This window comes from Cheilinus undulatus, linkage group 16, assembly GCF_018320785.1.
Source record: "Cheilinus undulatus linkage group 16, ASM1832078v1, whole genome shotgun sequence".
Lineage (NCBI taxonomy): Eukaryota > Metazoa > Chordata > Actinopteri > Labriformes > Labridae > Cheilinus > Cheilinus undulatus.
Genome location: NC_054880.1, coordinates 41,903,194 through 41,919,342, shown reverse-complemented (window position 1 = coordinate 41,919,342; position 16,149 = coordinate 41,903,194). Strand labels below are relative to the sequence as shown.

The 16,149-nt window shown below is 39.9% G+C and overlaps 1 protein-coding gene across 4 annotated transcripts in view; it reads right to left on the bottom strand.

Annotated features, from left to right (window-relative positions):
• col16a1 (collagen, type XVI, alpha 1) overlaps positions 1–16,149 on the bottom strand; it is a 169,189-nt gene that overhangs the window by 79,616 nt on the left and 73,424 nt on the right. For all 4 annotated transcript variants that reach the window (XM_041808222.1, XM_041808224.1, XM_041808225.1 and 1 more), the window contains exons 8-9: positions 11,249–11,317; positions 4,017–4,049 (exon numbers count right to left, since the gene is read on the bottom strand). In XM_041808222.1, coding sequence (XP_041664156.1) covers positions 4,017–4,049; positions 11,249–11,317 — 102 coding nt within the window. The remainder of the gene's footprint in view (positions 1–4,016; positions 4,050–11,248; positions 11,318–16,149) is intronic.

Below are 16,149 nucleotides of genomic sequence, written 5' to 3'. Positions count from 1 at the left end.
TATCATTATCCTGACTTGTGTACAGGGATGGGGATCAAAACCAGGTTCCACAGGGCAGTAGTTCTCAACCTTGGGGTCGGGACCCCATTGTGGGTCGCGAGACACTGAGAGGGGGTCACCAGATGCCTTAAAAAAAAAACTAAGAATATTTTTTAAATTACACTGTTGCCACTTTACACCTATTTTTGCAAATTTGAACCCTTTTTCATTACTTTTAAACACCAATTTTGCCTTTATTAGCACATTAATCAATTTTATACCCTTCCCACCGTTTTTTTTGGCCTGTTTTTGTCACTTCTAAACCAATTCGTGCCACTTTTTTGGCCTCATTATTGTCACAATTAACCACTTTTTACACTCCTTTTTGCCCATTTTAACCACAGCTACACTATTTTTGCCAGTTTATATCAACTTTTCATCCAAGTCCACTTAATTTCCCTCAAATTTTTGCACTTAAAAGCCATTTCAGCCACTTTTTAATCCATGTTTACCAATTTTTGTGCCCATTCTTGCCAATTTTATCAATTTCTGGTTATTTTTTTTGCCACATCTTTCTGATTTTTGCCACTTTTAACCCATTTATGTTCTTTAAAAATCCAATTTCACCAACTTTTTTCACCATTTTTGCCATTATTCACTAATTTCAGCAATTTTTCACCCATTTACAATATGTACAGTGCTTAACAAATTTATTAGACCACCACCCAAAGTAAGGTTAAATGCCACAGGTGCCCTAAATTAACAGCATTGGTAATTACCAAAATCATTTTTTATGTTTCTGCAATGGTTAATACACCAATATGTAGAAGCTCTTTAACCCAAATGATATTTTTAATGCTAAAATATAATTATTATTGTTATCCATGAATTTTCAAATTTACTGATTTACAAAAAAACTGAAAAATAGTAAAGCACATTAATATTTCTTGATTAATATGTCAAATTTTAGTTATTTACTCGCATTCCTGAACAGAAAAATGAGTTTTAGTGGTTGAATGTTATGCTTGATTATTTTCTGACTTCTCAGAGAAGCCCAGTGAGCCGGCTCAAATTTGGGTGAATTCAGTTTGAAATTCCTCATTCCTGTTCAAAATGGGAAAACATGGAGAGCTCACTGAAAATGAAAGAGTCCAAATATGACAGGTGGTCTAATAAATTTGTTAGGCACCGTATTTAACAAAAGTTATTTTCATTTTAAGAAGGCTATTGACTACACAAATGAATAGAAAGAGATATTTGTTCCTCCAAAAAGAGTGGTTATTATTTAGGTCAAATATAAAATATTGTTTTCACAGCTTATCTCCCAACAGACCATGATTTTGCTGACCTCCATGGGCCCCCAGTTTGGCTGGGTCCCAGAAACCTCCCCCTTTATCCCCCCTAATGGGCGGCCTTGTCTGCACATGACTATTCTTGAATGTTCATGGCTGTGTTCAACCACCTTCAGGTACAATGGGGGTCCCCAGTCTCTGACACCTTTATTTTGGGGGTCCCAGGCTGAAAAGGTTGAGAACCCCTGCAATTCTGTTCTGTTCTGCAGTTTTCACCACCTGAAAATCATCCATGCTTGAGCTTATTCCCAAGTCCTGTGAGCCCAATAATGTAAAGTTAATCAGGTTGAGTAACGTCTTTGTTATTCCTTGTGTTGCATTGTTGTAAGTTCTTAGCTGTTGCAAAACTCAGTATTTTGTTTTGTGTTTGAGTGAGCGAGTGTGCTGTTTGTCATGTGTTAGAGGATCTTTGTTACCCAGGTGGAAGTGTCTGATTGGCTGACGAAGTGGAGCTGGCAGAGGTGAGAACTCAAACAGTCACAGCAGCACTGATGTTCTTTCTCAGCCTCCAAACTTAGAGCAAGTGTTGAAGACTTTCTGTGGTCTCAGTCATTAATTTTTGAGTTTATTCCTCTTTTTACAGCCACAATTCCATAAAAGTTTAGTTTTAAATTGTGAATAAGAACATAAAGAAATGATGTGGATATCTCAGAAATCCATATTTTACTCACAGTAGAACAAAAAACACACCAGACATTTTTCTGTTTCATTAAAAACTTCAGCTCATTTTGAATTTGGCCATCTCAAAAAAAGTAGGGACAGGGCCTTACGCACAAAGCATCCCAACTTTTTTGGAATTGGAATAATCAAGAGGACGGGTGGAAGTGGGAGCAGAGGCTGCCACAGCCACACAGGTTCCCACTGATCTGGTTGCTCTTTTCCAGACTTGGGTTGATATGGAAGACCTTAAACTGGCCCGTGAGGCTGAGTTCATGCACCTTCACCTATGGGTGCTGGAGCTGGAGGGATGTGACCATTTGCTCAGCTCTTTAAGTCCTCCCACCACTGCCACTGATCGGTTCGATGTGTTGCTCTGGTGCCGACATTAAGAGAGACTGAAGTTGATCCTAACTTCAGCGCCTTTGGGTATACTGTGGAAACTCATGGACGGCCTAAAGATGCGTGGAGTCTGCTGCTTCAGTGCAAAGTCAGGGAAAAATGCTGATGGCTCTTATGATGAGTAAAGGGAATGCAAATGGAAGTTTGTTCTTCGTTTTAATGAAGAACAAAACAAAACCAAGAGGCCCCTCAAATTTTTCACATTTGTTAGTGCAGATGCATTCCACATAAAGTCACCAAATGTCATGGTTACTCTTTTACTACTTTCAGCCAATTGTTGCCACTTTCAGCCAATTGTTGCCACTTTTGGCCAAAAGATTAGTCTAAAGGATTAGATCAGGGGTGTCAAACTCAAGGCCCGGGGGCCAAATCCGGCCCATGGAACAGGTAAATCCGGATGATCTCATATTTCTGTTTTAACAGGCCCATCAGTCTGAGGTCTGCAGATTTTCTCAAGTATAAAAATGTGAACTTATCCTTGATGATTTAAAATATCCTTGTTAAGTTAAAATCTGAAAAAGTAAGGAGTAAAAATATTTAGATAAGAAGTCAGGAATGTGGGAAAAGAAATTAATTTGTGTTTAAATTTCACATTTTCAATTTAGCATCTCACAATTAGGGCCCAAACTCGGGATTTTGACTTTTTATTTTGTACTTTGAACATTTCAACTCATAATTTTGACTTCTTATATGATATCTTAAACTTAAAGATACAGAATTCTCATTTTTAGGTCATATTTTGACCTTTTTAACCAATTATTTTTTGTTTTATCTCAAATTTTTCAACTCCAAACTTTGACTTAATAATCCCATAGTTTGTCCTTTCAGACTCACAATTTAAATTTTTGAATCATAGTTTGACTTTTAATTTCATGATTACAAATTTTATTTCATATTTTGACCTTTAAAACTCATGAATTTGACTTTCTTTCTAATATATTTGCCTTTAAAAAACATTTTTCAATTTCAATTTCATGTTTTGACCTTTTTGAACTAATAAATTGACTTTTCTCAGATGTGAGCCTGTAAACTTATCTTTTAAACTTTAAACATCAGAATCATTTATCATCAGTGCTATTTTTTTTTCTTTTTCATATATTATTACTGGTGAAATGAGGTTGACAGTTTATGGTTAAAAAGATGACCCTGTTAGGCCCCCAGGTTAGACCTGAATCCAGAATCCGGCCCCTGCTGTGACTGAGTTTGACACCTCTGGATTAGATGAAGCGTTGTAGAGGCCTCTGCTCGCTGTGCATGCAGACAAGTGCTTGTATAAAGTGTTTTTAAAACATCTGACTGTAATACCATACACCCCAGTAGAATTTGTAGAGGGTATGATGGTAATAGAAAAATAAATACTGCCCAACTGTGGGCATTTATATTTGTAATTTTGTCAGGAGTTGATTTCAGCACCTCTAATCATGAGATTATCACTTTTGAACACCTTCCAAGTTTTGGAATTTCAAAGCCACTTCCATCTTTACCGGAAATTTCTGGACTCAGCTTTAGAACAAGTTTGAGTCAAACATCCATCTTGGTAACTTTACTTCTTCAGCAAGTCTGTGTTAAAATTAAATGCTATAAAACCAAATGTGTATTAGTGTGGGTGTGAATTTGGAGACTTACTTTCTTTGCCAGATCCTTGGATGCAAAAATATCCTGTTGGAAGAAATAAAAAAGAAAAACTTCAGTACTTTTCTTCCACGTTAACACCATATTTCACCATGACCCAAATACGACTACCATTTTTGGCTTCACATGGGTCCAAAATGGGATCTAGCCTACGTTAAAATGAGAATGCTGACAGTTTCATGACCAAAACTGGCTGAAATAATCCAATGACTTTGAAGACCCCTCACAGAAATATCATCCAACATTTTTTTTCTATTTTAGTATGACTGTAACCTACTTCTCGTTCTATCCCTTCTTTCTGCTTTCATTTTGTCGAGAAATCCATATTTTAAAATTCTTCTGAAACCTTTATAGTTTATATTCCCCGTCACTGGCAGCTCTGTTACACTTCATAGTGAGTAAATCTCTTGAGGATGTTTCCAGGAATGGCAGCAATTGCATTTGAAAGTCTCGATTATATCAACATCATGTGACATCTTTGGCATCAGCAAGCTGTTGTTTTCCTGTTGAATGTGCAATGCGCCCCTTCAAACCTTGCTGCTATTTCACCCCATTGCATCAGATACGCAACAAAGACAGGAGAAATAAAGGCCATACTGGTTTCACACATGGGTCATTAAGAGTTATTTTCTATTCTAGGAAAAAAAAGAAAATAGATGAAAGGAGATGAGGAGAGAGAATGAAAAACAGTGTACCTCAGGAGCCCAGAGGCAAATGAAGAGACGGACCCTGCTGTGCACAATTCCAAACAGACGAGAAAAGCAAGAAAAGACTGGAAAGCACGGCACAAACAATTCTGAAGGTGGCAAGCCCAAAAGAGAGGAGTAAGGAAGAGTTTCAGGAAAGATAGAAGGCATTAACTTGGAAAAAGTTGAAGCAGAAACAAACTGAGAGAGGGAAAAACAAGAGGCAAAGACGCCCGTGGGTCCTCTGAGGATGAGATGACCTTTCAGCTGGGAGCTGGGTCGAAAGCGAGAGAAAAAATGTTCTCTGTGTTGGAAGATAAGAAACAGTGTGGGTGAGATTTGTCATACACCAGGAAGGCAGAAACTGCTGTGACCCAAACACAGACACGAATGGAAACACACACCTCTGCACCAAACCTGACTCAACGAGCTGCAAAGAGGCAGTCGAACGCCACCAGAAGATGTGGTTTTGTTTTTGCAAGCAAAAACTTTCACTTTTTTAGTCTTTACTCAGACAAAGACTGTTCGAACCAGCCAAACTTCATTTAAAGATATGGTGGAGATCCAAAGCATTCACAATCCCTGAAACTGAGGTGAAATATTTCACTCTGGTCATCATTTAGCTGGAATAAAGATCAACGAGCCTTGAAATAAACCCTGACAGCGTGGAATAACATGTTTTCCCAAGCTTTTAAGCCTGAACAGAACCTTGTTTGCTTTCTTGCCAAGTTTCAGATGAGTGGATCAATACGAGTCTCATATGTCGGTTAAATATAAGCCTCAGACAGCTGCCAGTTCCAGCTCTTCACTCAAACTAAATTATGGTAGCGCTGAAACAAGAAGGCAGTCTGCTCCAGGCTTTGCTACACCTATTCTCATTTGGTTTGATTCTAATACCTTGGAGTTAAGTTTGGAGGGTCCAACTTTTCCCTTTACAAACATCTAATATGTGGTTTAATTTTAAGTACAAAACCAGCCGGAAAATAACCAGAGGGCAGGGGTCCAGCTTAGGCCCAAACTTCCAACCTGACCCTACCCAAGCCTGGCAACGAGAGACCAGCATAAAAATCTTCAGTTCATTTGACTAGTAGGGGTGTGACGAGACTGGCTCCACAAGAATGAGACAAGATTTTACGTTTTTTTTTTTTGTTTTTTTTTTTAAATTTTGGAACAAAATGCTTGAGTGGAAACTGTCTTTTAAACAGCTGAAAGTCATAAATGCAAAGCAATTCAGGTCTGTTCAGACATGTTGAAAGGAATCCTCTTGTAATGAAAAGGCTTTCAGTGCCTTTGTCTTCTCTGTGTGCAGTATTGATCTCGCCAGATAGTTTTTACCTCAACTAGTAATCTTGTTTGAGTTTGATATGTCCTAATTCATTTAGTGTGTCATTTGAGTTGTGTTTGGGGCATGTAAAAAAGGGTTATATAGTCGTGTAGCCCAGGTTCTCCTGTTTAATTTGATGTGCAACATCACTGTATTCTTTCATGATTAGTGCATTATTTCACACTGTGTTTGCCAATGCCACTGAACCTTAGGGTTCAAGGGGTCTTAAAGACCCTGTAAAATAAAATCCAAAGTTTTGTCTAAACACACTAGCTATGTTAGAATCTGGTTGCTGTAAACATGTGAAAACACTGAGATCTACATGTTACTGAATTCTGGATTTGGACTGCTGGAAAGTTTTTCACCACTTTCCTGGCTTGGTTTCATGTGGGCGGGGCTAATATGTGGGCTCATGATGTCATGAGCCCACAGTGGGGGGTGACCCCGCCCCTCTCACACTACAATATAAAATCACAGAGCAGTTCATCTCAGTCCAGTCTGTTGTTAGCTGATGTCACTGCCTTTACGTGAAGTTAACAGTCAGTTGAATGTTGTTTTTGTTCATTGTGAGGTAAATTTGTCAAATCTATCAGCCACAGTGGTCTATGGATCATTTAAAGCAGTATTTTCCAACTGTTTGTCCTTGGAGCCCCTCATCTACATGGACCTAAGAAAAGCCCAAGACATTCAGATTGTAACATCTTTTAAATCTGAGAGGATTGTATTTCTCCTGAGTGGACGTGGCTTTAGCCCATTCAACAGACACACCCACACCATCCTAAAGCAGATTTTACTGCCTCATTGTTCATGATTGTGAAGCTTAATTTCATAAACTTAGAGATGTCTAGCTGACTGAAATTTGATTTAGGGGTTCATTATACAGTGGCCTGTTATACAACAAACCTAAAAACAGATTTATTTTCACTTTACAGGGTCTATAACATGCACCTCCCTTTTAATATTTTCACAATTACAAACAGTTGCATTTAGAGTCCATGGGTACGCCTGGCTGCTGAACCTGCATTCTCCATTATTCTCTTGTTTAACATCTTTCTACTCTCTCCTACATGTGTCCTGAGACTCTTGTTTGCAATAGGGTTGAATGGCTTGAAATTTTGGACAAGAGCAGTCAAGTAATGACAGGTTGAGACCTGTCATTACCTCAGAAGGGTAATCTTCCATAAATTCTAGATTAATCCCATATAAAGGGAAATACTTTAAGACTTTCTTTGTTTTTATCTTGATAATTATGGCTTACAGCTCATGAAAAATCTAAATTCCTCTCTATTGTGAAAAGTCCCATTTGGAAAGGTTTCCTGAGCCTTCATTCTCTCACGCTGGTTCAGTGCACACAACTGCAATCATGAGGAAGACTGCTGCCTCGACAAATGTCCAGAAGACGATCGCTGTCATCCTCCACAAGGAGGGTAAGCAGAAGGTCACTGCTGAAAGGACAGGCTGTTCTCAGAGGCTGTATCAAAGGATACTCATTGAAAGTTGACTGGAAGGGAAAACTGTGGTAAGAAAAGAAGCACAAGCTACAGAGATGAGCTCAGCCCTCAGAGGACTGTCAAGAACTTAGGGGAGCTTCACAAGAAGTGGGCGGAGACTTGAGTCCGTGCATCAAGAGCCACCACACATGGAAGAGTCCAGGAAATGGGCTACAAGTGGCGTGTTCCTAGCGTCCAGTCAATCCTGAATCACAGACAACATCAGCTTCTCACCTGGGCTAAGGAGAAAGAGCTGGACCATTGCTTAGTGGTCTAAAGTCCTGTTTTCAGATTAAACTATATTTTGAATTTCATTTGGAAGACAAGATCCCAGAGTCTGGAGGAAGATCAGAGAAGCACGGAAATCCATGTAAATGCTGTCAGCCATCTACCAGGAGATTAGAGCACTTCATGCTTCCACCTGCTGAGAAGCTTTATGGAAATACTGGTTTAGTTTTCTAGCAGGACTTTGCACCTGCCCACAGTGAAACCAAAACTACCAGAAACTGGTTTGCTGACCATGCTGATCTGAAATCTAAAGAGAATCTCCAGGGAAATGTCAAGAGAATGATGAGAGACACTAGAATCCCTTTGAAGCCACAAGAAGTTAACTCCTCACACAGACCCTACCTCATACACTCCACCATGACCACAGTTTGCCCTCCGCTCACTCACTATAAATAACACAGAGCACCGTTTCCACGTACAGAACACATCACATTCCACATATGCTGTCACTCACTGGGGCTTAGTGTAATGAAAGCTGTGCTATGGCTCAGTAACATCTGGCCTGCACACTGGAATCTTGGATTAAACTGTTCATTTACTGTGTGCAGAGCTGGCACAGGGATAAGGACGAAAACAAGTCAGCTTTGTCTAAGCATGTATTAGCATGGATCTGTGAACTGAAAAATAGTCACGGGGGAAAACACAGGATAGTTGTGAAAATGGATCAGATGTGGGCACATTTCATTCTAAAATCTAAGTCCACAAACCAATGAAAACTTTAAATGATGTCAATAAGAGATGCATTGACTGCAGAACCAGGGATTTAGCCAATGCTGCTGTCACCAACGACTCCTTCATCACTCCATCGCTGTTAAACTCATTGTATTCCAGCATTTTCTCACATACCTGACCATAAAAACAGTTGAGAGTTTGTCTAACTGGTCACGTCCTCTGCCATTCTGCCATTCTGCAGCATGAAAATGATTGGACACAACATATAACCAAGAGAAACTGATATCTGGTCATTCTACATCATTTGAACAATGGTTGATGTTAGTAAACAGGAACAATTCCATCCGATACCAATGTTTAACCAGCGCAATGTTGCACTGGTCCATGTTCTAAGTCCATATAACGTTGATACGTTATATTGCCAAATGTATCCACTCACCCATCCAAATAATTGAAATCAGGTGTTCCAATCACCTCCATGGCCACAGGTGTATAAAATCGAGCACCAAGGCATGCAGACTGTTTCTACAAACATTTGTGAAAGAATGGCTCGCTCTCAGGAGCTCAGTGAATTCCAGCGTGGTACTGTGATAGGATGCCACCTGTGCAACAAGTCCAGTGGTGAAATTTCCTCGCTCACAAATATTCCACAGTCAACTGTCAGTGGTATTATAACAAAGTGGAAGCGATTGGGAACGACAACAACTCAACCATGGAGTGGTAGGCCACGTAAAATGACGGAGCGGGGTCAGCGGATGCAGAGGTGCGTAGAGCGCAGAGGTCACCAACTTTGTGCAGAATCAATCACTACAGACCTCCAAACTTCATGTGGCCTTCACATTAGCTCAAGAACAGTGGTAGAGAGCTTCATGGAATGGGTTTCCATGGCCGAGCAGCTGCATCCAAGCCATACATCACCAAGTGCAATGCAAAGCATCAGATGCAGTGGTGTAAAGCACGCCACCACTGGACTCTAGAGCAGTGGAGACGCGTTCTCTGGAGTGACAAATCATGCATCTCCATCTGGCAATCTGATGGACAAGTCTGGGTTTGGCGGTTGCCAGGGGAACGGTACTTGTCTGACTGCACTGTGCCAAGTGTAAAGTTTGGTGGAGGGGGGATTATGGTGTGGGGTTGTTTTTCAGGAGCTGGGCTTGGCCCCTTAGTTCCAGTGAAATAAACTCTGAATGCTTCAGCATACCAAGAGATTTTGGACAATTCCATGCTTCCATGTGTGTGACCTCACAGGTGCATTTCTGGAAGAATGGTCAAAAATTCCCATAAACACACTCCTAAACCTTGTGGAAAACCTTCCCAGAAGAGTTGAAGCTGTTATAGCTGCAAAGGGTGGACCGATGTCATATTAAACCCTACGGATCAAGAATGGGATGTCACTGAAGTTCATATGCAAGTCAAGGCAGGTGAGCAAATACTTTTAGAGAAAAACAAAAGCTCATCCTGCTGTATTGGTAAGGGTCCCCATTTCATTATAGCCATGGATTCCCTCTTTTCTATATTATTTTTGGGGCATTTTTCTGCCTTTATCTGATAGCACAGCTGAAGAGAGACAGGAAATATGGTGAATGGCATGTGCAAAGACCAAGAACTGATCCCACAACCACTGCATCGTGGACTAAAGAGTCTGCTTAGACACCTGACACTTTTTGAGCACCATATAGGTGTAGCACCCCTTCACAGTAAAAGTACTCGGGGCGTTTTGACTGGTTGTTCCATAAAGTCTCAAAAGTACCTGGAGGCTGTACTTCAACAATGATGTTAACAGAAACTTGATTTGAAAAACTATAATGGAAAACTTTCAACCCTGATTAGTAACATCCATGTTAAAAAGTGCTAAAAAAGTGATAACTAAGAATCATTAGAGTTACAAATGTATGCCCAGCTCTGATAATAATACATATATATTGTCTGAGTCATTCAGGAACAGAGAATAACAAAGCGGAGGGGAAACAGTGACAGGTAAAAGAGAGAGATATTAAAACAGAGAGGTGACATTCCTGAGTTATTACAACTGTGTCTGGATGAACCCATCCACAGGATTGATGACTGTTTCCTGAAGTCTGCCAGAGCTCTAAGTTAACACCAGCACTTCACAAGACAAACACGAGGCCCTAATGAATAGATAATTGGATATACATCCCATTAATATGAATGATGACACAGGCGGGTGTGGAAACTCAAATAAATTGCTTTTTGCGTTACACGGGACGAACTTCATGTATCAAACAGCGCTGAAGAAGCTCTAAAAAACCCACAGAGGAAATTTGTGGGAATAACAGCTCCCATGTGTTGCATGAGGCTCCATTTGTCAAGCATTCACCACGGCGTGTGGACAGCTTAAACGATTGCTACCAGAGAAGAGTTCCCTGAAATGAACTACGGAAGTGCCGAAATCCACAGCAGAGTGGAAAACACGTTTCCCAAGGAAGAGATTCAGGGGAAAACAACTGAACCATTTGGTATGAGTCCTGCAGGCAGGAGTTTGGTTGCCAGCAGGAGTTTGAGACAATTTGTGTCTGAAGCCAAATGCTTGTCTTTGTCTGTACGTGTTATGTCTGTGCCTGATGGGGAGCATATGCTGTGATAAATCAAACAGGACAAGTTATTAACATTGCACCTCAATTTGTTACTGAAGTAAATGTTCCCTTCAGGGATTTTATAAAGACTAAATCCTGGTGTGATCCTGATATGTTGTGCATCATAAATCTGAATTACTGTCCTTCTTTATGTACATTTGTGTGACTTTACCTGAGCAAAGGTGTTCTCCATCAGCTCGTTCTCTGCAGCACGGCGGCTCTTGGGAGTGTCAGGCGGGCACTGCAACAAAAGAATGGACACATTATTGAAAACAGGATCAAACCTGTTAAGTTGTTTTCCTACCTGAAACATTTTCTCTGACTCTGGGCAGAACAGAAAAAATCTGACATCCAAAAATTCTACACCTGTTCTGATTAAACACAGAAGTTGCAATGTGGCAGACTGTAGATATCTGAGGTCAGAACTTCATTTACAGCATTCACTGGAGTTAGAAACTCCCAACAAACACAAGGGAGCATGTTAGCAAAAATTAACTTCATACCGAGAAGCTTATGGCACTTTATTGCAATGTTTTTTTCTGGGAGGACATGTGTCCTCAGTTTCTGTCCACTGAGTGGTCACTTTTCACAAAAAGCCCACTGGTAGAAAGCCCTGGAGGAGACATTACAACCTACTGTCCATTAAAGGGTCAATCAGGAGGGCACTTTTGTTGAATTCTACCTATCTAGAGGTCACTAAAGATCAAGTGTTGGCGCCAAAGAGGGCAGTTTTTTTACAAATTTGTCAACTTGGAAAGCATTAAAGAGGGCAATTTGACAATTTAACAGGCCCTTAAGAGGAGCTTTGTCAAGCATTGTCCTCTTAGAGGGAACTTAAAGGGACACTTTGTCAAATATTGTCCAATAAGACTGCACTAAAGAGGCAACTTTGTCAAACATTGTTTACTATGAGGGGATCTCTATAAGACATTTTGTCAAATATTACCCAGTGAGAGCGCGCTAAAAAGGACAGCATCATATTTTGTCCATGAGGTGTGCACTTACGAGGGCACATTGTCAAATATTGTCCACTTAGAGGACGCTAGGAAGGAAACTTTGTCAAAAATTGTCTATTAGGAGGAACCTTTATCAAATATTACCCACTCAGATGACACTTAAGAGGGAACTTTGTCAAACATTGTCCACTTGGAGGGCCCTGAAGAGGGAACTATGACAACTTTGCCCAGTTGGAAGGCACTTACTAGGGAACTTTGGCGCATATTGTCCACTAAGTCGGTACTTGGGAGGAAACGTCTTCAGATATTGTCCTCTAAGAGTGCATTAAAGAGGTACTTTTTATAGGCAACTTAGATGGCACTTTAGAGGGCACTTTGTCAAGGATTGTCCACTTAGCAGCAACTAATAGGGCAATTAGTTGATTTTAACCAGTTAGAGAGCATTTGCCAAAAAAAAGTCCACTTCGAGTGCAGTTTGTAACATTTGATTCACTTGGAGGGCACTTTAGAGGGAACTTTGTCAAAGATTGTCTACTGAAAGGGCACTTTAGAGGGAACTTAGTCATATATCATCTACTGATAGGGCACTTTAGAGGGAACTTTGTCGAAGGTTGTCCACTTGGAGGGTAGTTTAAAACATTTTGTCTACTTAGGGGGAACCAAAGATGGAATTTAGTCAAACATTGGATCAGTAGGGTAAATTGTCAATTCTGTACAGTTAGAGGGCACTAAAGAGGGCAGTTTTTTTTACATTTCATCCACTTGGAGGGCACTTAAGGGGAAACTTTTTTAAAATATTGTCCACTAAGTGTGGACTAGCCAAATAAAGGCTACTTGGAGGGTGCTAAAAAGGCAGTTGTTCTCTTTAGTGCCTCCAAGTTGACAAAATATTAGATTTTGTAGTATTTTGTCCACTTGGAGGGCCCTAAAGAGGGATCTTTAACAGTTTTATCAAAGACAGGGGCATTAGAGAGGGTACTTTTGCATGCTAAAAGAAAATGCAAGTATTCGAGAACTCTGAGAAGTAGTCAAGGGTAGCTGAAAGTTGTGCCTTTATGTCAGGCATGTCCTTTGGGGGCTGACATTGTGGATAAGGGAGTAGGTTTGGCTTCAGTTTGAAGGGGGAAACATGCATGTGTCTGGATGAGGACAAGGGATCTGGAGGTCCCTTAAAGGGCTGCTCAGTCATGACAAACATCATTATTGCACATATTATAATTGGTATTAAATACTATTATTATATGTGCCACCTTGTGCTTGGATTTCCAATGAGGGATAAAAACATGAGTGCTTCCTTGAGGGGCAGCCACCAATAATTCTGCATGTTTTGCAGCACTGTTTCAGGACAGACACCAGACTTGCTCCATATGGCTGAAGCCATTTGACCTTTTGTGTTTCTGTCATCTTCTTCTGGCTCTCTGGTCCTTCAAACTAACTTCAAAAGTGCATGCTGCGGAGTCCTCTGCTCCTAAATTAAATAAAGCAAGAGCTGTTTCGGTGGGATAGGCAGAACCCTCGCTGAGCTTTAAAGGAGTGGAGGGGGCTCTCTATTTACTACACATGACCAAAGATATGGACAAAATGAGCGCAACACTGCATGTCCAAAACTAATCGTTTAATCTCTTAATCTATTTTCTTTGAAGGATTGTGGGGAGCCAAAATGAAATTGGAATTAAAAGTAAATGTATCACACAGTGCTAGTTCTGCCCTTACAACGTCTTAGCCTCTAAAATGTTTTTCCTGTATTCACGTGTTTCTTTATGCAGACATTTGTAATTTATTCATGCATATTTTTATTTTGTAGAGCAAAGCACAAAAGCAATCACCGATTCACATTAGCCCCATCATTAACAACAAAATATACAAAAATATAAAAAGATACAGAAATTTCATTGGTCGTTTTTATCCAGGTTTTAACATGACAGAAGATTCACCTTAAACATGTATGCTTTTATAAAAAAAATCAACAAATAAGTTTCCATGTTCTATTTTTATCAAATTTTGGGACACTCTTTTTCTGTCAGGTGGTCTGGTATTTGAAAGGTTTTAAAAAGTTTCTTATAATGAGGAGAACTGGAAAGTCAGACGTGTCTACTCTGTCTACTCTGACATTTTCAGCTGACTTACTCCTTCCTGAAGCTTCCGCCTCCCTTCTAGTTCATGCAGTGCAGCTGAGCTCACACCCATTAAATCAGCTAGTGCAGCCGTTTTCAACCTTGGGGTCGGGACCCCCATGGGGGTCGCGAGACACTGAGAGAGGGTTGCAAGATGCCCTAAATAAACTAAGAATATCTTTTAAATTAAACTGTTGCCACTTTACACCAATTTTGCTGAATTTTAACCGTTTTTTTATGACTTTTTTTCCCCTCAATTTTGCCATTTTTAACACACTTTTGCTACTTAAATTTTTTTTCCATTTCAAACCTCGACAAGTTTTTTCCTGCCTGTTTTTGCCACTTCTAAACCAAGTCTTGCCACTTTAAACCTCTTGTTGTCTCTATTGACCCATTATTGTCTCTATTAACCATTTTTTTTACTACATTTCACTGTGCTCATTTTTGCCAGTTTAACAGATTTCTGCCCATTTTTCTGTCTTAGTTAACCTTTTATGTTAGTTTATATCAATTTTCCATCCAATTTCACTGAATTTTCCACCCATTTATGCCTATTTCAAGTAATTTCAGCCACTTTTTAACTCTCCTTACCACTATATATGGCCGTTTTTGCCACATTAATCAAGTTTTGCCCCTTTTTTTGCCAATTTTTTCACATGTTTGCCACTTCTAACAAATTTCTGCTACTTTTAAAATCCAGTTTCACGACATTTTCCACCATGTTTTTGCCATTATTAACCTATTCTAGCCATTTTAACCCAGTTTACTTCTGTTTTGAACAAAAGTGATTTGAACCCATTTTTAAGAAGGCTATCTACCACACAGATGAAAAAAAAAAAACATACTTCCTTCTTTGGTAAGAGTGGTTATTTTTCAGGTTAAAGCTCTCCCCTTTATCGCCCCTCATGGGTGGCTTTGTCTGCACATGACTATTCAAGATTGTGCATGGCTGTGTTCAACCATCTTCAGGTACAGTGGGGGTCCACAGTAGCTTGCAACTTTATTTTTGGGGTCCTGGGCTGAAAAAGCTGAGAACCATTGAGCTAGTGGGTCGCCTGGTCACAGGGATGGAGAGGTTGGAATTTAATGCATTTTGTGCATTTTATTACATTTTATTAATTGAATACTTTTTCAGACGTTTTCAAGCCCCTCTCAAAGGTTTCTAAGACCCCATTGCATCTTCTATTTCTAGTCATTGTTTTTGCAGATTTGTGTCCTCTCAAACATCAGACTGTCATTTAGCTCTTACAGGAAGTGACATTGGATTAACAGCCTCTGTTTTCTTCGTTTTTTTAACAGCAAAATATTGTGGCTCCCTGGGACTTTTAATTGCCTGTAAGGGACAAATAAAGTGTTTTGAATCAAACTGAATTGAATTGAACTGCCTTTGAATATTTCTGTGTGAGAAGAGCACCTATGCACACAAAATATTCAGTATTCAGTACAGAAGAATGTGATCTGGAACACTCTGTCTGTGCTAGTGTTACACTACACAGCAAAAACTTCACTGCAAAAAGTGCTTTATTATTTGAAAATCCTGTTGAATGTTATCAAGTATCGGCCCTGGCTTCAGCTCCAACACCTTCTCCTCCAACCACCTCTCAGAGAACCTGCATTAACCCATCACTCACACGTACACACCACTACATCACATTTTTAACTTGCCTTCCTTGTGATTTTATTGTTTTAGTAGATATGCCCTGAAACATTGAAGGCTTTTAAACCAAATTCTTGACTCTAGTGAGTGTGCCTGAAGATTGCCCTGGTGGCAATACGCCTCGTTCTGCAAGAGCACCTGGCTTTAATCTGGAGTTTACCACACAACGAGAGCACACGGTACATCTCTCCCTTTTTGCTGATAATAAATAAGGTTGTAGGCCAATAGGAACTATAAATGTTTTGATATGAGAAATGACAAAACTGAAGAGGAGGGTACTGATATATATAGAAGAAATGTGAATTATAGAGGCGGCACGACAGCGCAAGAATGTCGCTGGTTCCCC